General features: G+C 46.5%; 3 protein-coding genes across 4 annotated transcripts in view; 2 read left to right on the top strand and 1 right to left on the bottom strand.

Annotated features, from left to right (window-relative positions):
* Nucleotides 1-1,356, bottom strand: part of LOC132393099 (uncharacterized) — a 34,248-nt gene extending 32,892 nt beyond the window's left edge. The window contains exon 1 of the mRNA XM_059967908.1: nt 1,351-1,356. The gene's annotated coding sequence lies outside the window, so the exon portion shown is untranslated. The remainder of the gene's footprint in view (nt 1-1,350) is intronic.
* LOC132393103 (platelet-activating factor acetylhydrolase IB subunit alpha1-like) lies at nt 368-19,173 on the top strand. Of its 2 annotated transcripts, none has more exons than XM_059967919.1 (6): nt 368-506; nt 2,230-2,361; nt 11,165-11,254; nt 11,714-11,830; nt 17,210-17,332; nt 17,697-19,173. In XM_059967919.1, the coding sequence occupies exons 2-6, from the start codon at nt 2,272-2,274 to the stop codon at nt 17,958-17,960; spliced, it is 684 nt and encodes a 227-aa protein (XP_059823902.1). In that variant the 5' UTR covers nt 368-506; nt 2,230-2,271; the 3' UTR covers nt 17,961-19,173. The 2 variants fall into 2 exon arrangements, with proteins under 2 accessions (XP_059823902.1, XP_059823908.1); XM_059967925.1 differs by lacking the exon at nt 368-506 and adding an exon at nt 1,576-1,677.
* A 3,583-nt stretch (nt 19,174-22,756) lies between these two features.
* megf8 (multiple EGF-like-domains 8) overlaps nt 22,757-24,138 on the top strand; it is a 123,234-nt gene continuing 121,852 nt past the window's right edge. The window contains exons 1-2 of the mRNA XM_059967940.1: nt 22,757-23,147; nt 23,545-23,708. Coding sequence (XP_059823923.1) covers nt 22,967-23,147; nt 23,545-23,708 — 345 coding nt within the window. The 5' untranslated portion in view covers nt 22,757-22,966. The remainder of the gene's footprint in view (nt 23,148-23,544; nt 23,709-24,138) is intronic.

The following is a 24,138-nucleotide window of genomic DNA, read 5'->3' on the forward strand; positions in this document are numbered from 1 at the left end:
CTGTGCCCTCGAGTGCTAGATCTTATTGTCCGCCCGTGCTGCACTTTCTCTGTAACTGTAACACTTTATTCTGCATCTGTTATTATTTTCCCTTGTACTTGCTTAATGCACTGACGTGCATTGCATGCAAAACAAAGTTTGTTCACTGGTAATGTTACAATGAAAAATCAATTTTCTATTGAAGGTAGTTAGCCCTCCTTAGAGTAATTTGCCATTAGCCAACACCAGGTGGCAATCTAGAGCGGGTAAAACAACCTACCGGCACATTTCCAGGATCCGAGGAAGATCTAGAAGAATGTTCAGGCTTTGCACTGGCAGCACCTTAGATCAGGTTTGAACCGGGTGATACGGATGGGGTAGATCAGGTTTGAACAGGGTGATACGGATGGGGTAGATCAGGAGGAGAGAGAAAAAGGACCTAAAAATGTGCAGTTTAGCAGACGTTGGAGAAGTCCTTGTGTACGGCATTGGGTTGAACATTTTCTGGGTGAATGTGAGGTGCTATGGTATGTTATTTTCACAAAATGAACTCTCTTCCCTCACCGTTCCACACTCTCTCGTCTTTATTTCTGCATGCTCTCCACCTCGCTCCATTTCTAACCGTCCCTCCCATCCTTCCCATGTTCGTCACTCATTTCATTTATAACCCTTTTCACTCATCTGCAGAGAGAACTTATAAAAATTATATTAATGCAGGAGTAGTGTAAGCGAGTGAAGGCGAAAAACTGCTGGAGGAACTCGGCGAGTTGATAGAATCTGCGGGAGGAAAGGAATTGTCTCAGATCTAAGCTCTGCATTGGCACTGGGGGTGGAAAGGTGAGCTGGCCAGCACAGAGAGGAGGAGGATGGATGTGGCAAGAAAGGATTCCGAGGTGATTGCTGGACCGAGGAGGGGGTGTAACGTGACAAGCAGGCAGTGCCAGGTAGGGGAAAGTGAGTCGCAGTAGAATTGAGAGAGTGGCAGATGGAGGCGGGCAAAAACCGAGGGGGGGGGAATGATGGAGCAGGATGGGAGGAAGAGAGAGTAAAGACGAAAAACGTTGGTTTCCACCCAAAACATCAAAAAATTATTTCCTTCCACTGATACTGCTCAATTTATGAGTTCCTCCAACAGGTTGGGTGCTGCTTCAGATTCCGGCTCCGTAGTCTCTCTCCATGGTAAATGGGAGTTCGAAGGTTACCATGGACTCAATGGGCAGAATGGCCTGTTCGTGTGCACCGTTACTCCACACCCCTTCATGACACTAGGACCAAACAGCATCCTTCTCTCTCCATCCCAACTCTCCCACCTTTCATCCCTCCCTACCCTCACTCACTCTATTCCAACACCCTCTAACCGTTGTCACTCACCACGCCAACGACGTCTCACCGGATAACCGTCGCGACTCGACCCCCAATTAACCCCCCCAGCCCCTCACTACGGTCCCGCCCCTCTCTCCTGCTCCGCCCCTCCATTGGCCGAGCCGCCTGTACACCAGGCAGCCTCCTTTGCCCCAAGCCACGCCCCCGCTGTCTGATCGACAGCGCACAGTTGGCGCCGCCCCCTCCCCGCGCTCTCTTCGGCTTCCTCTCCGTGATTGACAGCGGCGGTTTTTCCTCTTCAGTTTACGCTCGCGATGTGCGCATGACCGGAAGTTCGTGGACGGTCCTGTTGAGAGGCTAGAGGAGGGACAGAGAGTAAGAGGGGAAGGGATGGAGGTGGGGAGAGGGAGATGGCTGGGGAGAGATGGAAGGCGGAGGAGGGGGAGAGGAGAAGGATGAAGGTGTCGAGGGGAGAGAGAGAGGGTGGCTGTGTGGGAGGCGTTAGTGCAACAGGTTGCTTGGCAACGGAAATAATTTCTGACCCCTCCCTGACCTTTCCATCTCTCTCTTTCCCCATACCCCCCCCTCTTAACCGCCTCTCCCTCTAAAACTCTTTCTCAAGCCTCCTCTCGCTCTAACCCTCTGTTCCTTTCTCCATTCCCCCTCTCCCGCCCTCCATGCCTCCCACTCCGCTCATCCGACCCCGACTCTCCCCTTCCCACCGTCTCCCTGCTCTCTGACCCCCGTCCACACCTCTCCTCCCCTCCCTCTCATCTCCAATCCTTCCCGCTGGCTTCCTCCACTCCACTTCGCTTCCCTCTGTGCGGTCTCCTGAATATTTTCCATCTTGCATCCCTTTGACCATCAGTGGATGTGGTGTGACTCCAAGGATGTTTACAGTCTCACCTTCCCCCTGCTCTGAATCAGGTCTGTGTTCTGCTGTAGCCGGATCTCCAGAGCTCAACTCCCATGAACGGAATGAGCGAGCGAGGCGATAACCCAGCTGCCATTCCTGTTGTTCCCCAGGATGTCCAGGGCGACGGCCGATGGATGTCACAGGTGAGAGAGGTTCCTTGCTCCAATCTCGTTCGAACACAACTGTTCTCAATGGTATTGAGAAGCTATCTCAGGAGTGCTATAAAATAGAACTGCCTCACCAATAACCTGTGACTGGTGTTCAGCCAGGGTCTTACTGGAACAACTCTGCCAACCAATTAAAAACTTCTGTAGTTAAACGACAAATTAAAGAAATTTGCAAAACTAATGGTGATAGGACAACTGATCACTCTGAAATAAATGATACCTTTAGAGAATTCTATTCTTAACTTTATAGTTCTGAATCTCCTAAAGATAATACTGTAATGAATGATTTTCTAGATCAATTAAATATTCCTGCACTTTCTGCAGATAATTGTAAACAGATGGATCAACCATTTCTTATAAGGAAATTTCTGAGGCTACATTCAATACACGGGGAAGGCTCCAGGTCTAGATGGATTTTCTGGAGAATTTTATAAGGCTTTTTCTTATAAAAGCAGTTACACTTCGTCTTTTTGGATTCTTACAAATTGGGTAGCTTGCCTCAATCTTTCTATAAAGCCTCTATTTCGCTCATCCTAAAGAAGAATGAGGACCCAACTGAATGCTCTTCATATAGACCAATTTCATTACTCGATGTTGATACAGTCGACCCTCCTTATCCGTGAGTTCCGCTTCTGCGAATTCAACCAACTGTGAATCAAGAAAACCCGGAAGTGCTCTTCCAGCACTTGTTGTTCTAGCATGTATAGACTTTTTTTCCTTGTCATTATTCCCTAAACAATGCAGTTTAACAACTATTTTACGTTGTATTAGGTATTATAAGTAATCTAGAGATGATTTAAAGTATACGGGAGGATGTGCGTGGGTTATCGTGGATCAGGATCGAAAAAAATTCAGAAGTTCTCTTATTAAGTAAGTCAGAACAGGTACATACGGTATTATTTAGTGTCAGTTAGTCAAACGTTTGTCTTAGTAAATAGTATATATTTTACCTTTCTATGGATATAAAACACTTAACGTATGTTTCAGCGCCGAGCTCCGGAACGAAAGTGCGTTCCAGTGACAGATCGTTCCCGAGTGCGCTCTCCACCCGTGCCAGGTTGATGTGGAGGAGCAAAAACTCAAAACCCAATAGTTAAACCACTGCGTTGCTTAGTAATAATTGCAGCTTTCATTGGGACAGGGCCTTTCTCACTTTATCCTTTAAAATTGTTCTGATCGTTGGCTGATGTAATCTAATGCTTTTCCAATGACCGATGGCATTTCACCTCTTTCCGATTGCTTTATTATTTCCACTTTATTTTCAATCATGATTATTTTCGTGAACAGAAACACTGCAGATTCAGAGTACCGCCACCAGGTCCTAATGTCCACCGCACTGAGACAGGTTAAATAAGGTCTGGAGGTTCCGCTGGGTCCTAGGATCCACCGCACTGAGACAGGTTGAATAAGGGACTTGAGCATCCGCATTTTTTGGTATCTGTGAGGGGTCCCGGAACCAATCCCTCGCGGATAAGGAGGGTCGACTGTACTGAAATCCTTTCTAAAGTTCTGGCTCATAGGATTGAAAATATTCTACCTTGTATTATTTCTGATGATCAGACTGGATTTATTAAAAACCGACATTCCCATTTTAATATATGCCGTGTATTAAATGTTATTTACTCTCCCTCTCAGGAGATATCGGAATGTGTGATATCCTTAGGTGCTGAGAAGGCCTTTGATCGGCTTGAATGGAATTATTTATTTAAAACCTTAGAAAAGATTAATTTTGGACCAGGTTCTTTTCAATGGATGAAATTACTTTATCTCTTCTTCTGCCCAGGTTGTTACTAATTTTCAAAATTCCAAACTATTAAAAAAATTATTACATTTTTAGAGAGTTACATAGAAAATGGAATACTAGAATATTAGAATAATGAAAAAAATTAATATTGACCATCCCCCTCCCCTTAACCCTCCCCCTTTAAACCCTTATATAAAGAGAGAAAAAAAAGAAAGAAAAGAGAGAAAGATTGCCTGAATATCGGAGGATCCCCACATGCTCCATGGAGTTCAAAATAATTTTAATATTTATTTTTCTCAATTACTTTGTAATTTTATCTTTTGTAGATATGGGTGCCAGATTTTCAAAAATATATCATATTCATTTCTTAGATTATAAGTAATTTTTTCAAGTGGAGTACAGCTATATATTTCATTATTCCAATGATCCATAGTTAAATATAAATCAAATTTCCAAGTAACTGCGATAACTTTTTTGGCTACTGCCAATGCAATTTTTATAAATTTTTTCTGATACTTAATCAATTTAAGTTTTGGTATTGTCCCTTCAATGTCTCCTAATAAAAATAATATTGGGCTAAGTGGGAGTTGTACTCCAGTAATTTGTTCCAATAAAAGTCTTAGATTTATCCAAAATGGTTGAATTTTGAAACAAGACCAAGTAGAATGTAAAAAAAGTACCAATTTCTTGATTACATCGAAAACATTGGTCAGACATGTTTGAATTTAATCTATTTATTTTCTGTGATGTTATATATAATTGATGCAAAAAATTATATTGTACTAATCTAAGTCGGACATTTATTGTATTTATCATACTATCAAAACATAATCTTGACCATTTTTTTCCATCAATTTTAATATTCAAATCAGATTCCCATTTTTGTCTTGATTTATGAATTCCTGATTTAATTGTCTGTTTTTGAATCAAATTGTACCTACAAGATGTAAATTTTTAAATTTTTCCTTTTTGAATTAATTTTTCTATTTCATTAGGTTTTGGCATTAACATTTTTTGACCCAGCTTATCTCGTAAATAATTTTACATTAATTGAAAATAACAGAGAAGGATGTTATTTGATATTTTATATTTGTTTTTTATTTGATCAAACGACATCAATATACCTCCTTCAAAACAATCACCTATGTATTTAATCCCCTTTTGAAACTAATTATGTAAAAGTTTATTATCCATTGTAAAAGGAATAAGGCTATTTTGAATTAAAGTTCTTCTTGCTAATAAAGATTTCTTTATCTCATCATCCATATTTACCTTATTCCATAAATCAATCAAATGTCTTAATATAAGAGATTCTTTTTTTTCCCGGATTCCCATTTATATATAAAATCTTCTGGTATGTTTTCTCCAGCTTATCTAATTCTATTTTAATCCTTGCTGGCTTTTCTTCATCAAAAAAAGACGCAATAAATCTAAGTTGATTTGCTTTATAATAATTCTTAAAATTTGGAAGTTGTAACCCTCCTAAATCAAATTCACATGTCATTTTTTCCAATGATATTCTTGACATCTTTCCTTTCCAAATAAATTTATTCAATTCTTGAAAGAACTTCTGAGGCAATTGTATTGGTAAAGTTTGGAATAAATATTGCAATCTAGGAAATATATTCATTTTTACAGCATTAACTCTACCTATTAATGTTATTGGTAACATCATCCATTTATCAAGATCTTTTTTTTTTAATAATGGCAAATAGTTTTGTTTATATAAATTTTTTACATCGTTATCGACTCTTATACCTAAATATTTTATCCCATTTATTGGCCATCGAAATTGAGTTACTAATCGACATTGATTATAATCTCCTTTGGTAAGGGGTAAAATTTCACTTTTACCCCAATTTACTTTATACCCTGATATTTTCCCATATTTTTCCAATCTGAAAGATAATTTTTGCAGCAATTGCAATGGGTTTGTTAAATAAATCAAAACATCATCAGCAAATAAATTAATCTTATATTCTTCTTGGTTAACTCTAAAGCCCACAATATCTGAATCTGTTCTAATTATTTCAGCTAATGGTTCTATCGCCAATACAAATAAAGCAGGTGATAATGGGCAGCCTTGTCTAGTTGACCTTGTTAAGCGAAATGGTGTTGAAATCTGACCATTTGTAGCTACTTTAGCTTGAGGATTAATATTTAAAGTTTTAATCCATTTTATAAAAGAATTCCAAACCATTTAAAAGTCATTGTGGAACTAGACAAGGCTGTTTGTTGAGCCCTTTGCTCTTTGAAAGGCAAACATGAGGAAATCTGCAGATGCTGGAAATTCAAGCAACACTCACAAAATGCTGGTGGAACGCAGCATGCCAGGCAGCATCTATAGGGAGAAGCTCTGTCGACGTTTCGGGCTGAGACCCTTCGTCAGGAAACCAAAACGTTGACAGCGCTTCTCCCTATAGATGCTGCCTGGCCTGCTGCGTTCCACCAGCATTTTGTGTATGTTCCTTTGCTCTTTGATCTAATTTTAGAACCCTTTGCCATTGCTTTTCGAGAATCTAATGATATCTGAGGTATTTTAAGGAGAGGTATTGCCCTGGGAAATCTGAAGTCCGTGGGCATCAAGAGGGAGCTCTCCGTGGTTTGGTTGTGTTTACACCCCACATAAATGGAGATGGTTAGTCATTCCCAGTCCTGGGACATCACTGGGATGTGCTCAGAGCAGTGCCCTGGGTACAAGTATCTTCAGCCACTTCATCAGTGAAGGCAGGATTCCTAGTGTGGAAAAACAGGGATCTTGGCGTCGAAATCCACAGGTCCCTCAAAGTTGCTGCATGAGATGACAGGGTGTGTTTGTATTAATTACTCCAGGAATTGAGTTCAAGGACCATGAGGTAATGTTACAACTCTATAAAACTCTGGTTAGACCTCACTTGGAGCTTTAGCCTCATTATAGGAAGGGCATGGAAGGTTTAGAGAGGGTGCAGAGGAGATTTACCAGGATGCTGCCTGGATATCGTATGAGGAAAAGTTGAGACTGCTAGAGGTTTTCTTTGGAGTGAATGAGGATGAGATGTGACTTGTTAGAGGTGTACAAGATCAGGAGAGACATGGATAGAATGGGCAGCTGGAGATTTATTCCCGTTGAGGATGGATACTACCAAAGAATATCCTTTTAAGGTGATTGGAGGAAAATTTAGGGAGGGATGTCAGAGGCAGGTTTTTTTTTACGTGGAATACACTGAGGAGGTGGTGGCGGCTGATACATTAGGGACGTAAGAGATTTTTAAGTACATGACTAAAAGGAAGTGGAGAGTTTTGAGCTATGTAGGAGGGAAGGATTAGATGGATTGTGGAGTAGGCTGGCACAACTTCGGGGTCCAAAGGGACCAAGGGCCAAACTCCAGGGATGAGGGTGGCGTCAGAGAGCCCTGGGAAATCTGAAATCTGTGGGCATCAAGGGGAGAGCTCTCTCTGGCTGGGGTTGTATTCACACTCCACACAAAGGGAGGTGGTTTGTCATTCACATACGCAGCTGTTCTATCAGTGACTTTCTTTTCATCATAAGGTCAGAAGAGTAGGTGTTAACAGATACACACACTGTCCAATTCCGTTCAAAACTCCTCAACAAGCACTACAGCCCTCGTCCGTGCACAGGAAAACTGAGAAACCTTCTGAATTTGTGCAGCTTAGCCAAGATTGTTGAGAGCGGGAGGCAAGAGATGAGATTGTTGGAGCCTTAACCAAGTTCTTTGTGTCCTCTCTAACAGGGCGAGGTTTCTGGAGGACTGGCAGACAGCTAATGTTGTTCTATTATTCAAGAAAAGAAATGAGGATGATTCTGGAAACTGTAGGCCACTGAGTCTCTCGTCAGTGGCAGGGAAGTTACTGGAGAGGATTCTTAAGGATAGCATTTATGAGCATTTAGAAAACTGAGGCCTAATTAAGGAGAGTCAGCATGGCGTTGTCAGATTCAGGTCTATTGTCTCTGATTTGTATGTAGACAGAAAAGTTACAAGCTAGTGCAGGCAAAAAGATAAAGTAATAGTCATTGATTCATGGATTGTTCAGAAATCTGATACGTGGGGCAAGCCGCGTCTTTTTCGAGGAGCTGACTGAGGTGATTGATGAAGGTGGAGCTGTGGATATTGTCTGCATGATGTGTGACAAGGTCCCTCATGGGCGGCTCATTCAGAAGATTGATGTGCATGGGATCTGCAGTGACTTGGCCATTTGGTTTCAGAATTGGCCTGTAGATAGCAGGGACTTGTTCTGGCCAGAGGTCCGTGACTAGTGGTGCTTGGCGAGGATATGTTTGTAATAGAATTAAGTGGGTAGGTTCAGAATCAGTTTTAATATCATCAGCATGTTGTGAAAATTATTAACTTTGTGCCGTAGTACAATGCAATACATGATAAATACAGAGAAAAAGAATTACAGTAAATAGTATTTGTGACTGTATATATGTGTGTCTATATGTATATGCATGTATGTGTATTAAATATTAAAATAAGTGGTACAAAATAAATTTTAAAAAAGTAGTAATGTGCTAATGGGTTCAATCTCTATTTGAGAATCGGATGGCAGAGGGGAAGAAGCTGTTCCTGAATCGTTGAGTGTGTGAGTGGTTAGTTAAGTTTGTAAACGATACAAAGGTTGGTGGTGTTGTGAACGGTGTAGAAGACTAGCAAAGGATACAGTGGGATGTAGATCAGTTGCAGATATGGGTGGAGAAATGGAAAGTGAAGTTTAATCTGGCCAAGTGTGAGGTATTACTCTTTGGGAGATCAAATGTAAAGAGTCATCAGGATCCTTAAGTGTTGATGTGCAAAGAGGTGGGGTCCGAGTCTGTAGCTCTCTGAGAATGGCTACATACGACCTCATCAGAGTCGGGTTTATTATCACTGACGTAGGTTGTGAAATCTCTTTTGTCACAGCTATACAATGCAAGACATAAAACATTAATAGTGCAAAAGACGAGCAACAGTGCAGAGTGTTCGTGGGTCTGTGGGCCATTCAGAAAACTACTGTCAGGGCAAGAAACTGTTTCTAAAATACTGAGTGTGGGTCTTCAAGCTCCTGTACTTACTCCGCAAGTGGCCATGTCCCGTGTGATGAGGGTCTTTAATGATGAATGTCATCGTCTTGAGGATGTCTACGATGGTGAGGAGGGTTGTGTCCGTGGTGGAGCGGGACTAAATTCCTTTGTGGCCTCTTTCAATCCTGCACATTGGAGCATTCACTCCAGGCAGTGATGCAATCAATCAGAATCAGGTTTATTATCACCAGCACGTACCATGAAATTTGTTAACTTAGCAGCAGCAGTTCAATGCAATGCATAATATAGAAGAATGATAAATTAGTAAATCAATTACAGTATATGTGTATTGAATAGGTTAAAAATGGTGCAAAAACAGAAATAATATATATTAAAAAAGTGAGGTAGTGTTCATGGGTTCAGTGTGCATTTAGAAATCAGATGGCAGAGGGGAAGAAGCTGTTCCTGAATTGCTGAGTGTGTACTTCAGACTTCTGTACCTCCGTCCTGATGTTAACAGTAAGAAAAGAGCATGCTGCTCCTGTTTGAGTTTCTTGGAGAGCTGCTGCTGAGGTTCTGACTGCACTTTACCCCTGCGCTCCTCGTATATGGGTACCCAGTTTGGGAGGGTGGGCCGTGAGGAGTGTCTCCCGCTGGGCTTCCTCCTGGGTCTGGCCAAGATGGCCATTCATGGGTCTAGGGGGCGGAAAGTGGAGGGCAGTGCCCGGGCCGACTGCCTGCCCCTTTTCTGAGGATATGTCTCCTATCCTTGGAGAGGGAGCATGCGGTCGCGGTGGTCACATTGGGGGATTTCCGTGAGCGGTGGTCCCCCCGTGGTATAGACTGTTTTATAGATGGTAGTAACCGTATTGTAATTTGAGTCTATCTACTGTCTTGTAAATATTGACAGCCTGTATGTTTTGTGTATATGTGTTGTAAATAAACATTTTATAGTTTTGATATAAAGAAAAGGGCATACCCTGGGTGCTGGGGGTCCTTAATAATGGATGCTGCCTTTCTGAGACACAACTCCTTGAAGATATCCCAGGTATTTTGTCGGCTAGTACCCAAGATGGAGCTGACTAAATTTACGACCATCTGCAGCTTCTTTCGGTCCTGTGCAGTAGCCCCACCCCCATAATGGACACTGATGCAGCCTGTCAGAATGCTCTCCACGGTACATCTATAGAAGTTTTTGAGTGTTTTTTGTTGACATACCAAATCTCTTCAAACTCCTAACGAATTACAGCTGCTAGTGTGCTTTCTTCGTGATTGCATCAATGTATTTGGCCCAGAATAGATCCTTTGAGGTGTTGATGTTCATGAACATGAAGCTACTCACCCTTTCTACCACTGACTCTGTGTGTGTGTGTGTGTGTAAAATGAGTCCCACAGTAATGATATCCACCTTTCCCTCCACACAACTTATTGTGTGTGGGAAGGGTGCATGTAGTGACCAGTCCAGCAGTAACAATCTGCTCTGCTGGTCCACTGCACAACCAGTTTGGTTTGTGTATTTGGGGGGTGTATATGGAAGGGAATGTGTGTGGGGTGGGGAGGGGGTCATAACTAATCCTGTGGTAAAGATCACCCTCACCCACATGAATTTGTGTGTGTGTGAGAGGAGGGTGTGTGGTAGGGGTGTGTGTTGATTGTGGGAGAAGGGTGTGTGTGTGAGAGAGGGATGGTGTGGGGGGAGGGTATGTGGGAGGGGTGTTTATTGAGTATTGTGGAAAGGGGTGTGTATGTGAGAGGGATTGTATGGGAGGAAGTATGTGCATGTGGGAGGGCGTATGTGTGTTGGGAATTGTGGAAGGAGTTGGGTGTGTTGGGGGTGTGTGTGTGAGAGAAAGAGAGGGATTGTGCTCAAGGGATGTGTGTGATGTGGAGGTGACCAGACCTGCAGTAATAATCTCCCCCTCCCCGATGGCACAACGTGTGTGTGTGTGTGTGGGGGGGGGGAAGGGGTTGTGCATGAGGTATTTTGAGTGTGTGGGTTAAGTCCCACAGTAACAATCTTCTCCTCTCCCCAATAGCACAACCGGTTTGTCGCTGATACCAAGGACAAAGAGCCTGATGTGCTGTTTGTGGGGGACTCCCTGATCCAGTTAATGCATCAGTTTGAGGTGAGTTTGGAGGGAATAGGTCTTAAACACCCTTAGGGAGGTGTGGGGGTAGTTTACCAACCCCAGGGAAGTGTGTATGAGCTGTCCCATCCCCCACCTCTGTTTACTTCAACTGCCCTCTGTTCTATCCACTCACCACCTTTTTCACCCTACTCCTTACCTTACCCCTCAGTCTTCTCTCCTACACTCCCCATACCCCCTCTCCTCCCTCACTGAGCACCTTCCACCACTAACTCTGACTCTCAGCTGTTCTCCATGTCTGTTCTCCCTTGTCCCCACTCTTCCCCTTGGGTTTTGTCCCTCAGCCTCCCACTCTACCCTGCCTCGTGTAACTGTTCTCACTCCAGATCTCAGCCCCTCAGCATCTCTCTACACCAGCCATGTTCTCTGCCCTTCTGACATCCGCGGTCTCACCATGTCTTCAACACTGCCCACACCTCTCTCTTGTGTCTTGTCCAGATCTGGCGGGAGTTATTTTCCCCTTTGCACGCCTTGAACTTTGGAATTGGAGGAGACGCCACTCAGCATGTTTTGTGGAGGCTGCAAAATGGAGAGCTGGAAAACATACGGCCAAAGGTACTGGGCTCGAGGGCCCGAACTTTTGGGGAAGTTGTGCAGTCTAGGACCTTATTCCCTCCAGCATAGGAGATTGAGAAGTGGAGGGTTTTAAATCACGAGGGGTGATGCACTCAGTCTTTTTCCCAGGGAAAGAGAATCAAAAAATTGAGGGCACAGCTTTAAGGTGAGAGGGGAGAGATTTAATAGGGTCCTGCAGGGCAGGGTTTTTCATGGAGTCCTGGCTATATGGAATGAGCTGCCAGATGAGGTAGTTGGGGTGGGGAAGATAAGGACAATGCTTGGAATTGGTTTATTATTGCCACACGTACCGAGATACAGAGAAAGCCTTGTCTTGCACATTGTTCATACAGATCAGATCGTGACGCAGTGCGTTGAAGTAGAACAAGGTAAAACAGAACCAATACAGAATAAAGTGTGACAGTCAGGAAATGTGGTGTGGGCAAGTGATAAAATGCAAGATCATATCAAGATAGATTGTGAGGTGAAGAGTCCATCTTATTGTACAAGAGATCAGGCTCAAGTGTCTGATAAGAGTGGGACAGGATCTGTTCTTGAGCATGGTGGTACGTGCTTTCAAACTCTTTTGCCTGTTGGGAGAGGGGAGAAGAGAGCGTGTCCAGAGTGAGCAGAGTCTTTGATCATGCTGGCTGCCTTATTGGTGCAGTGGGGTATAGATGGAGTTCATGGAGGGGAGGCTGGTTTCTGCGATGTGCTGAGACCACATTGTTGTGTCTGTGCACAACTGCATTTCAGTTAAATGAAAGCACACGTGTGGGAGATGGCTTTAACTGGTGTATTCACATCAGAGCGAGAGAGAAAGATCAATGCGTAGTGCTGGGGGAAGGTTCATTGCTGTGAAAGAAATAGATCTGTACATTACATTTTATCCTTTAGATTAATGCAGCATAAATCTATCTTGATAAGACATGGCATCAAAGGGTATGGGGAGAAGGCAGGGAAGTGGGGATGACTGGAAAGATTGGATCAGCCCATGATTGAATGGTGGAGCAGACTCGATGGGCAAACTTGTTCAAAACATTTGATTTACCTTTCATAAACCCCTCTTCCAAATAAACATGCTTTCACAATAACAGTCCATAACAAACTTCACAGTTCTAATGGTTCAGTCTTTTGGGGGCACTGTTTCTTTCAGGATAGCGCCTCTGGACCTGTGGAGTGGCATCAGGTTTGGTAGGTGTCTTGTCTAAGACAACGTTCTCAGTTTCCGGCGTCACATTGCTGTCAGTGAGAGGTAAGTCTGGTGACTGTAATGTGTCCGTCTTGTTGGATGCAGTCGACTCAGGTGTGTTTTTCGGTTGAGCATCCAGTATCTGGTCCACATGACGTCCCTTTGTCTGATCTCCAACATCCACTGTGTACGTCAGTGGTACACATCCTACTGGGTGTCCACTTGTCTTCTCGGTAATCACGCACTGGGACTTCCTGTCCAATCTCAAAGCACCTTGCTGCTTCACTTGCGCTTAAGTCTGCACTTTCTTCTGTAGATCTGGTTTTAGGAGGTCTATGTCAGATCTCAGATTCCTGTTCATGAACAACGTTGCAGATATTTGATTTGTCGTTGCATGAATAGAGTTCCAATACACTAGAAGGAAATTATCCACCTTGTGCTGTGGAGAAAAGTCCTCCTTGTCCATTGCTGTAATGGACTTCTTGAAGGTTTGGATAAACCTTTCAGCTAACCCATTCATTGATGAGGAGCTGACCTGAAAGTCTGATGCTATTTTTTTTCCATGAACAGTCAAAATTCTGCTGATGTGTGTTGTCCATTGTCACTCAGTTTGTTCTGGTAGGCCGTTTCTGGTGAAGATAGTCCTCGGGGCAGAGGCGGTCTTTGCTGAGTTGGTTCACTTTGAATGAGCATCCACAGCAATCAGAAACATGGAGTCCATGAATGGCTCAGCAAAGTCATTTTGTACTCTTTGCCACAGTGACGATGGCCACTCTCATGGGTGTAACAGTGCCTGTAGGGGTGCACTTTGAAATTTTTGGCAGCTGAACAGCTTTTGGCCAAGTCTTCAATCTGTCTATCTTCCCGGCCACCACACGTAGCTCTGGGCGAGCCTTTTCACATTAGCTGTACCCAGGTGTTCTTCATGCAGATTCTCTAACACTCTGGTTCACAGTTTAGAGGGAACCACAAGATGAGATCCACACATCAGCGTTCTTTGACATACAGACAGTTGGTCTCGTCTCACTGAGAACTCTGGAAATATACGGTTACTATGAGCTGGCCATCCTTGCATGGTGATTTCATAGATTTTTGACAATGTCAGATCATTCCTTGTTTCCCTTTGTATTTCGGAATTTGTTACCGGCAACTGGTCCACTAATACGATATGGAACACTTCTGCAGGGTTCCGGTTTGAAGACTTTTTTCTTCAGTGGCCAACCGTGGAAGACATGACAAGCCATCGGCATTGCTGTGCTGTTTGGTACCCTTGAACTCTGTCGTAAGTCTGGGCTGCTAGTAACCCGGTAGCAGTTATCACTGGAATTCCTTTTTCGGTGTTGGAAATGGACACGGGGCTGATGATCTGTCACCAGTGTAAATTTTTGTCTGTAGAGGTAGTGGTGGAACTTCTTCATTTCCCAAACTAGACTAAGGGCCTCTCAGTCGATCTGTGTGTAGTGATGTTCTGCACTCTTCAGTGATCTTGAAGCAAACACAATCAGGCATTCAGATCCATATTGGGATGTGTGTGATAAAATGACTCCAATGCCATAAGGGGACACATCACATGCCAGATTGATGGGCAGAGATGGGTCATAATGGGTGAGCAGTTCATTGGATGTTATTCGTCTCTTTGTTTCCTTGAATGCTCTTTCACATCTTTCTGACCAATCCCACTTTGTTCCTGTCTGCAACAGTGCGTTCAATGAATGCAGCACTGTAGCAATGTTTGGGAGAAACCTGTGGTAATTGTTTACAAGACCCAAAATATGACCTGAGTTGATACACTTTCTGATTTGGAAACCTGTAGCACTACTTCAGTCTTCCCTTGTGACTTATGTAAGCCATGTCGATGACATGTTCACAATATGAAATTTCATTCTTGAACAACTCACATTTCTCTCGCTTAGCGTGCAGACCGTATTCACTCAGTCTGGTAAGCAGTTTGCCGAGGTTCTAGAGGTACTCTTCATCATTTTTGCCAGTCACGATGATGTCGTCAAGGTAACATTGTGTTCCTGGCACTTTGTCCTTTGCTCTTTACCAAATTGCTGGAGCTGATGTGACGCCAAAGATGAGACGATTATACTGGAACTGCTTGACTCTTCAATCTCTGCAAGTCAATCCTTGAAAACCTCTCCCTGCTACCAAAGTTCAAAAATATCTTCTATTCGTGGCAGAGTGTACTACACAGTACGCAGCTCTGTTTGATGCTCACCTTGAAATCCCCACACATGCAAACGGCTCCTGCCTTCCCATTCTTGATCACTGGGACAATAGGCATGGTCCAATGGCTCCACTCAATATTGGAGAGGATTTCAGACTCCTCAAAGTTCTGCCGTATAGCATTCACTTTAGGATGTAGTATGTAATGCACCGGGTGTACTTTATGGAGTCTTGGTGTTGCTGTGTGATCCGGTTCAATTCTAGCCTTCATGCCTTTGAGTTTACCGATGCCTTTCTCAAAGTCCACCTCATGAGCATTAAGCAGCTGTGCCTGTCTCTGGTTAGTGCGACCATTTGGGCTGTTGATGCTAAACTGAGAGCTTTGATTGAGTTCCAGTCTAGTTGGATTTTTGTTTTCAACCATTCACGTCTGGAAAGTGCTGGCCCTCCACTTTTTATTACATAAAGCTTAACTGCTGTGTTTGGCCTCCATATGTCACATTTACTCTGTTCGCCTTTGGGAGATACTTTATTGCCTGTGTAAGTCTTTAGCGTCACTGAGGTATTCTCTGATGGTATCTTAGAAAACAATCTGTTGTGGTCAGCCTCTGGAATTAATGGACAAAGCTGACCCTGTATCCAGCTCCATTTTCAGTTTTACACCAGACGCATCTATTGTGATCCAGGCGATTTTGTGATCTGCAGTTCTAGGCGTGATAGTTCCCTTTTGTCAGACTCTAGTTCTGCTCTACTTTTGGTAACTCACTTAGTTTATTGTTTGAGACTTTTCACTCAGTTGTGCTCTTTGTCCGCCTTGCACACTCTCTATGTACACTTTCTGCAGGCTTTGTCTTTGAACCAACAGTCATTTGCCTCATGGGAGGATTTGCCACATCAAATAATGTCTTCGGCTTTTTGTGCCTTTCAGGGACATTTTGTGCACTTTACGTTCTAACCTCATTTTCTGTAGTTCTGCCTCATCCTTTGCTGCTGTCTCTAATGATATTGCAATGATCAATGCCCTTTTTAGGGTTAGTTCTCTTTCAGATAGTAGCCTCCTTTGAGTGCTTTGCATGCCACATGCAAGCCTGTCCCTGAATGCACCAGAAAGTCCATCTCTAAAGTCACAGAAAGTTTGCATAGTTCTGCAGTGTATTCAGAAAGGCTTTCATCTTTTGACTGGTTCCTTTTGTAAAATCTAAATCTCTCAGTTATTACCAACAGTTTAGGGCTCAAGTGATTTCATCGAACATCTTGCTTTGCTAAGCTGTATAAAATCTTAGGCCCATTAAGCTAAGAAGTGTAGGGGCTTTCTTTTGCTCCTTCACGTTTGCATTGCAATACAGTTCAACCATCTCAATATACAACTCCCAGCCTTCATTAGTGCTATCAAATTTGTCAATTTTCCCAACTGAAACCATCACCACGATATTTTGACTTTAAATTCAGCGTGTCTTTCACTGTTACTCGTGTGTTCCCTTGTTACTTGTTGCCGTCTGTGACGGCCTCCTCGTGCTGTTTAACTCTCGCTGTTTTGTCCCATAACTGTTGGTGCAGTTTGTGCAATTTTCTGACATTCAGGTCTGTACTTGTTGCCAATTTGTTTGTGTCTGTGCACAACTACATATCAATTAAATAAAGTCATGTGTGTGGGATATGGCTTTAGCTGGTGTATTCACATTGCAGCGAGAGAGGGAGAGGGAACAGTGCGTAGGTGTGGACAATAGCGCATGCGCAGACAACACGCATCTTTGCAGTTTCTTGAAGTCACATGCAGAACAGTTGCCATGCCAAGCTGTGATGCATCCAGACAGGTTGGTCTTTGTGGTGCATCGATTAAAAATTGGTAAGGGTTGATGCGGACATACCAAATTTCTTTAGCCTTCTCAAGAAGTGAGAGACATTTGGAGAGGTACAGAGATGGGAAATGTTTAGAAGGGTGTGAGCCAAATACGAATGGATGGGAGGAGGGGATGAGGTAGAGCTGGAGTGACTGACAGTGTGTGTTGTACCTGCAGGTGATCGTGCTGTGGGTGGGCACGAATAACCACGGCCACACGGCAGAGCAGGTGGCCGATGGTATCGAGGCCATCGTCCGACTCCTTAACCAGCGGCAGCCCCAGGCACATGTCGTCGTGCTGGTGAGAGGGTGGGCTTGGAGGGGAGGGTAAGGCAGAGGGTCTGCTGTTGAGGGAGGGCTGGGTGGGAGTGTCGGAGTGAAAGGAGGGCAGGGAGGGCAAGAGGAGTGGGTGTGCAGAGGGACGGATGGAAATGTACACCGATGCACACTTGGTAGTTTTGCATCTTTGGACTGCACTGTTGCTGCAAGGCAGCTTATTTTATGTTACACAAGCCAGTGCCGATAAGCCTGATAGTGATGGACAGGGGCAGCTGGGCCAAACACGGGCAGATAGCACAGGCTGTGGAGGGTGTCCCAGTCAGCATGGCCAAGTGGGACTGAAGGGCCGTGTAACCCTCTGACACAATCTCTGCTCCGTCCCACAGGGCCTGCTGCCAAGGGGGAAGGAGCCAAACCCCCTGAGGGTGAAGAACACCCGGGTGAATGAGCTGATGCAGGCCAGGGTGTCTACCCTGGGCCGCACCTGCTTCCTGGATGCAGACCCTGGCTTCGTTGGGCCAGACGGCACGCTCAGCCATCAAGACCTCTACGACTACTTGCACCTGAGCCGCCAGGCTTACGGACGGGTCTGCAAGCTGATTCACACCCGCGTCGTGCAGCTGCTGGGGGAGGCTGCTCGCAACCCCTGACCGGGAGGGGGGGATGATGGTGGTGGGGGGAGGGGCTGGGGAGTCGGTCATATTCAAATAATGAAACCGCACTGGGTCACTGTAAACTCCCCACCCACAGTGCGGAGGGAGGGGGTATGTCTAGGGCAAGGGAGCTGGTATCTGTGGTGGTGAGAGGGGCAAGGGGTTGGGGGAAGTCTGGCATATGTAGATGAGTGAGGGAGGGGAGAAAAGATGATGCCGCTGGGACTTAAGTTGAATTGGTTCAGTTCACTGAGAGGGTAGAATGAGCTGTCAGTGTAAGTGGTGAATGCAGACTCAATTATAATAGTCAAGAGGAGTTTGAATAATTACATGGATGGGAGCGGTACAGAGGTATGTGGTGTGGGACCATGGATGGGGCTAGGTCAGCATGGACTAGATGGGCTGAAGGACATGCAGTACTCTGACTCCAAGGAATTAGTCAGCTTGTGATTGTAGCGGCAACACAGGAGACTATCGGCACTGGAGTCTGGAACAGCACACAAAGGTGCTGGCGGAACAAAGTGGGTCAGGCAGCATCTGTGGAGGGAGGTGGGCAGTCAATGATTGGGGTTCATCCTTCAACTGGGTTGCTTTGGGTGGAGACCCTTAAGGTGACTCGATGAACAGTCCAGACGAAGGGTTTCAGCTTGAAAGGACAGCTGTCCATTCCCCTTCCTTCCAAGATGCTAAGTCCCTCCAGCATTTAGTGTGCTGTTTGGTTACCAGTGTTGGTCACTTGTCCAGAACTCCATCCAGTCTTCTCCTATGGGATCGTCAACTCCCCCCCCCCCCCCCCCCCCAGAAACCTCCCCTATCCACTGAGTCACCATTTCTCCGGACACCCGGTTCTTCCCCTGGCCCTCAATCTTTGTCTATGGGTGAAGTCGGTTTGGGGCTTTCTGGTTTCGCCAAGGGACACAGTCTTCCAACATTCCCATGGGTCCTGAGACCTCCATGTCTGCAGTTTGGACGTCCTGCTCCCTGTAGTTCTTCCACCTTGTTCACACTTTGGCTCTGAACCCCTGCGCCTCAAGCTGCTGAGAACGCTGAGTGACCAGGTCTCTCAGGAAAACCCAGCTACCGCTTATGCAAGCACCACACGATCTGGGGGAGGTGCATGTGATGTTCGGTTCCCTGGAGTTGACAGGAGGTGACTCAGTAACTCAATAAATTACATGTTCTGCGTTAAATAAAGTTGGTTTCCACAGAATGTGGTTTGGAGTCCAGATTACTCTGCACAACTTATTATCTACCACGGGGCATCCACCATTACCTACGTGTAATCCTTCCAATTTCCCAGCCCCACCCTGCCATTCACAACATCAGTCTACCCACCCGCTTTGATCTGTGGTTTCCAGTCTCCCTTGTTATCCCAGAGTTCTGTCCAGCTGTACCCTAAGCTGACCATTCTTGTCTCTATCCCCTACTCCTAGCAGTCTCAGTCCCTCCCCCTACACCCATCATTCTCTCCCATTGCTTTCCTTACCTCCGCAAGTCCCTTGCCTTTTGGAGTGTCTCCTGAAACCTTCCCCATTCACCAAATCTCCATTAACCCCAGCATTCCCAACTGAATCCTAAACAAAGGGGTTGTTTTCCACCTCTCCCACACCCATTCACCACTACTCCTCACCCTCACTGACTTCGCTGTCCTCCTTCTCCCTCTATTTCTCCACTTTGTATTGTTTCCTGATCTCCTACTTGTGCCCTTGAGCCAAGCTGAGATGGCCAGGCTTGGTCAGTTCTGTTGATGTTTCTGAAGGGGAGGTGAGGGATTTCAGCACCCGTGGATTGGTGAGAATCGAGAACACCGATGGAGCCGACCTTTATTTCTGCTTTCACTGATATGTTCTTGGTTTCCTCTCTGTCAGTTGCTGGAGTCCAGCAACTCACAACAGACACTGTTGCTAGAGTTTCTGATGCCATCCTGGGGAGGTGACCTGCATTTTAATGATAAAATCTGTAAATGTCTTAAAACACTAACTGGGCCAGGCATTATCTGAGAGGAGAGATGCACCAGAAGAAAGAAGATACTTCAGCTCAGTGGCTTTCCTGAGGTGTCAATTGCTGTGAATGGGTTCATGGTGGTCAATTTGAGCTTAATATATTTGATTACTGTACATGGAAACAGTGAAATACTTTCTTTGCATTAACAACCAATACAACCTGAGGAAAACTCTGCCAAGCCTGGGGTGAAAGGAGGAAAGTTTGGCACTGGGCTTGCAACCCCATCCTGTTAAAATAAAAACCCAGTGCTACAGAAGCTCCAAAGGATACATCCCTTGGAAAGGAAAGGCAGTAGAAGATGGGTTACATCTATGGACGATTTGGAAGATTGGCCCTACTCAGAGGACTGTAAGCAGCTACAGGCAGTCTATGCCCAACAGCGGTGAAGGGCTTAAGAAGAAGACTACCTAAGAATGTGGCAGGTGCAGCCCACAAGTGTCACCACGCCTTTCGATGCTTACATAGATAGCACGCCTACATGGTTCAGCAGAACTATACACAGTCACCATAGAACAAACGAGCAACAAAGTGGCAGCATAACAAGTCACTTCCTCATTCTCCCACCCACACAACAGTCAGCCCTCCAACCGAAGGACAGCCCACTTCCAGGCCTCTGACCTCCAGTCTTTGTTCCAGGCCCCAGACTTGCAGACCTAGAGATCAGCCCTATCTGTGCACTACCTACATTACTGTCAGGGTGTAGGGGATCCAAATTTGCAACTACTTGCGTATTCACAAGTATGTGTATGAAAAGCATACCTGCAGCATTATCACAGGCATGTAGCACCAGAGAAGTAGCTAAATAATGCACAGTTTCTACATTAAACAATGACGAAAAGAGACAGTGAGGGAAAGAGGGTCAGCTGGTGGAAAGGGAGATCAAAGCAGGAGAGGATGAAAAGAGAGCCAAGCATTGTAGACATGGGAAGGTTATGGTGCAAAAGGAGGAGTTTGGGCAGGGGTGGGGGGTTGGTTTTGGAGAGGATGGAGTAGGAAAGGGATAGTGAATGAATGATCTGTTTCATTCCTAACTTTCCCAAGTTCTGGTGAAAGGTCATTGACTCCAAACACACTTTTCCACTGATGCTCCCCGTGCAGCAGAGTAGTTCTGCCAGCTTCCACTAAGTTAAGCCTTGGGATGAGTGTTAGGAGAGGCAGGTTTGAATTGTCATGGTCTGAATTTCAGGCACAGAGTTCCACGGTGGGAGAGAGATCATCACACAGGAATACGCTAAGGTCTAGTCAGAGAGCTTCTCCGGACAAGAAGGGGATCTAGCCTATGGGATCCCAGATCATCAGGACATGGCAGTCAGGGAGTGGATACATGATCCCTGTATCTTCAGGTCATGGAAGACGATCCAGGCTGTGGTATCCCTGAATCTCCAGGACGTGGGAGAGGGTCCAGTCGGGAATTGTTGGGTCTCCAGGGCACGGGAGGGGATGGGGTCTGCGGGATCCATGATGACATGGGAAAGTTAGATACTTTATTGATCCCAAAGGAAATTACAGTGTCACAGTAGCGTTACAAGTGCACAGATATACAAGTATTAGAAGTTAAGTTAGAAAGAATTTAAAAATTAAGGTTCCAATCTGCAGATTTGCAGGACAACCTCACACGCTCTAAGATGCACTGAGCTGATTGGTTGTGTTCTACATTACTATTGGCCGAAGCTCTTGTTTATTCTTTGACGTGTTGTGGATACGCCCTCTGGCCGATGATTGGCTGATTGATTCGACTCTGCGAATGGTCTTCTGCAAATGGTGGACTCGTCCTCGCCTCCTGGACCAACCATTGGCCAAACTGCTGAGGGTGAGAGGTGTTTTGCGATCCGATTGGTGAACGTCGCCCGCCCCGTAAAACGTGACCTCGAAGAATGTCGCGAGATCCGTCGGGAAATTAGAAGAGGCCTGAAGAGAAAAGTAGGAATGAGGGAGGTGGAAAAAGAAGGAATGAAGAAGTGTGTGGGGGGCAGGGGAGAAGAGAAGGGGGAGGAATGTGGAGAAGGAGGACAGGGGTCGTGCGTGAAGGGAGAGGAGTCGGGGTGAAGGGTAGGGGATGGGAGAGGGTCAGAGGTGATGGGGAGGGGATGGGGAGGGGTCAGGATGAAGGGGAGGGGATGGGGAGAGGAATCGGGGTGGAGGGGATGGGGAGGGTTCAGGGGGGAGGGGATGGGGAGAGGGGTCGGGGTGAAGGGGAGGTGATGGGGAGAGGGGTCAGGATGAAGGGGAGGGGATGGGGAGAGGGGTCAGAGGGGGAGGTGATGGGGAGGGGTCAGGTGAAGGAGGGGATGGGGAGAGGAATCGGGGTGGAGGGGATGGGGAGAGGGTTCAGAGGGGGAGGGGATGGGGAGAGGGGTCAGGTGAAGGGGAGGGGATGGGGAGAGGGGTCAGAGGGGGAGGTGATGGGGAGAGGGGTCAGGTGAAGGAGAGGGGTCGGGGTGAAGAGGGAGGGATTGGGGAGAGGGGGTCAGAGATGGGGTGAGGGGTCGGGGTGAAGAGGGAGGGGTTGGGGTGAAGAGGGAGGCGTTGGGGAGAGGGGTCGGGGTGAAGAGGGAGGGGTTGGGGAGAGGGGTCAGAGGTGGAGGAGATGGGGAGAGAGGTTGGGTTGAAGGGGCAGGGATGGGGAGGGGTCGGGTTGAAGAGGGAGGGGTTGGGGAGGTCAGAGGTGGAGGGGATGGGGAGATGGGTCGGGGTGAAGGGGGATGGGATAGGGAGAGGGGTCAGGGTGAAGGGGGAGAGGATGTGGAGAGGGGTCAGGGGCAGGGGAGAAGATGGGTACGGGGTCAGGTGTGAAGGGGAGGGGAAGTGGAAATGAAGTTGTGGCAGGATATTAGGGATGGCTTGGGGTACAAGATGGTGGCAGGACACCACCAGGTCTGACTGCCCTTTGGTGCCCCCAGGGCAGACTGGCGGTGGGGTCCGATCCTGGCAGCTGGTGACTGGGCCTGCAGGGCCAGGCTGGAGCCTGGGACTGGCCGGGCCCTGCGGGAAAGCGGAGGATGTGCCCTGCGGCTGGGAGGCTGAGAACGGCGCTGCTGGTCATGGTGTCGGTGCTGCAGTATGGGCAGGGCAAGGCCGGGGAGTGCAAGGGCCATCGGCATCTCTTACAGCAGCCAGGCCTGGTGTCTGATGGCAGCGGCAACTACTCTGTCAATGGCAACTGCGAGTGGCTGATCCTGGGTGAGCTCTCGGGGCGGGTGGGAGGAGGCCCGGGAGGGGGAATGGGTGATGGTGTGAGTGGGCAGGAGTCATCAAAGAGAGAGAGTGTGGGGGAGGGAGGAGACCCTAGGAGTGGGGGGGGGGGGCGGTGATGCTGAAACTCCAGGGAAAGGAGTAGAACGGTGGCATGTGGAGACCTCAAGTGAGGGAGTGGTTGGGTTTGGATGGGGGAAGTAGACACCATTGAATGAGCGGGTGAGAGTGAGGAGGGGAATCCAGGTAGTGAGTGGATTGGAGAAGAGCAGACCCTGGGGTGGTGAGGGGTTTACGAGAATCGGGGACCGTGAGGTGGGCTGCGGGGGAGAGGACACTGACTCTGAGACTGCGTACTCTATGCCGATATGACCCTGTGTTGCAGCCCCCGACAGTAGGTTCCACATAGTGCTGACCTTCACGTCTCTGGCCACCGAGTGCACGTACGACTACCTCTTTGTCTACGATGGCGAGTCCTACGGCAGCCCCCTCCTGGCCAGCCTCAGTGGGAACACGCTCCCTGAGCCCATCGAAGCTCGTTCGGGGAAGGTCAGTGTCTGCGGTGGGGGTGGCGGGGATCGCGTCTGACCGAGCGACGGCTGTGGGAGTTGGCGTCTGCTTGTGCCGCAGTGACTGGCGTTGTGAGGGGGATTGGGCTGCAAGCGTACTGGCGCAGTGGGTTGTGTGGGGGGGGGGGGTCAGAGTGCGCAAGGTTAAGAGGTGTTGGCCAGAATGGTGGCAACATGTGTTCGATGGTGGTGTAGAGACACTGGGAATACGAGGGCGGTAACTGCGAGTTGGAGTGATTTATCAAACTCTTCCTGGTCTTAAAGAGGAACTCTGTGGAAAATGTCTTGCGTTGTTGGAATCTTTGACTGTTGTCACAATTTGTTCTGTTTCCGTCTTTGGCTCCTGGCACTTAGCTTGTTTCAGTTCCTTTGTTTCCCCTTTAGTTATGTTGGTTACCAGATGTTCCTCA

Source organism: Hypanus sabinus, chromosome 1, assembly GCF_030144855.1.
Source record: "Hypanus sabinus isolate sHypSab1 chromosome 1, sHypSab1.hap1, whole genome shotgun sequence".
Taxonomy (NCBI): Eukaryota; Metazoa; Chordata; class Chondrichthyes; order Myliobatiformes; family Dasyatidae; genus Hypanus; species Hypanus sabinus.

Coding starts and splice junctions, on each gene's coding strand:
- LOC132393103 (XM_059967919.1), top strand. CDS start 2,272: ATGAACGGAATGAGCGAGCGAGGCGATAACCCAGCTGCCATTCCTGTT. Junction 11,831..17,209: donor TGGAAAACATACGGCCAAAG/GTACTGGGCTCG, acceptor TTGTACCTGCAG/GTGATCGTGCTGTGGGTGGG. Junction 17,333..17,696: donor AGGCACATGTCGTCGTGCTG/GTGAGAGGGTGG, acceptor TCCGTCCCACAG/GGCCTGCTGCCAAGGGGGAA.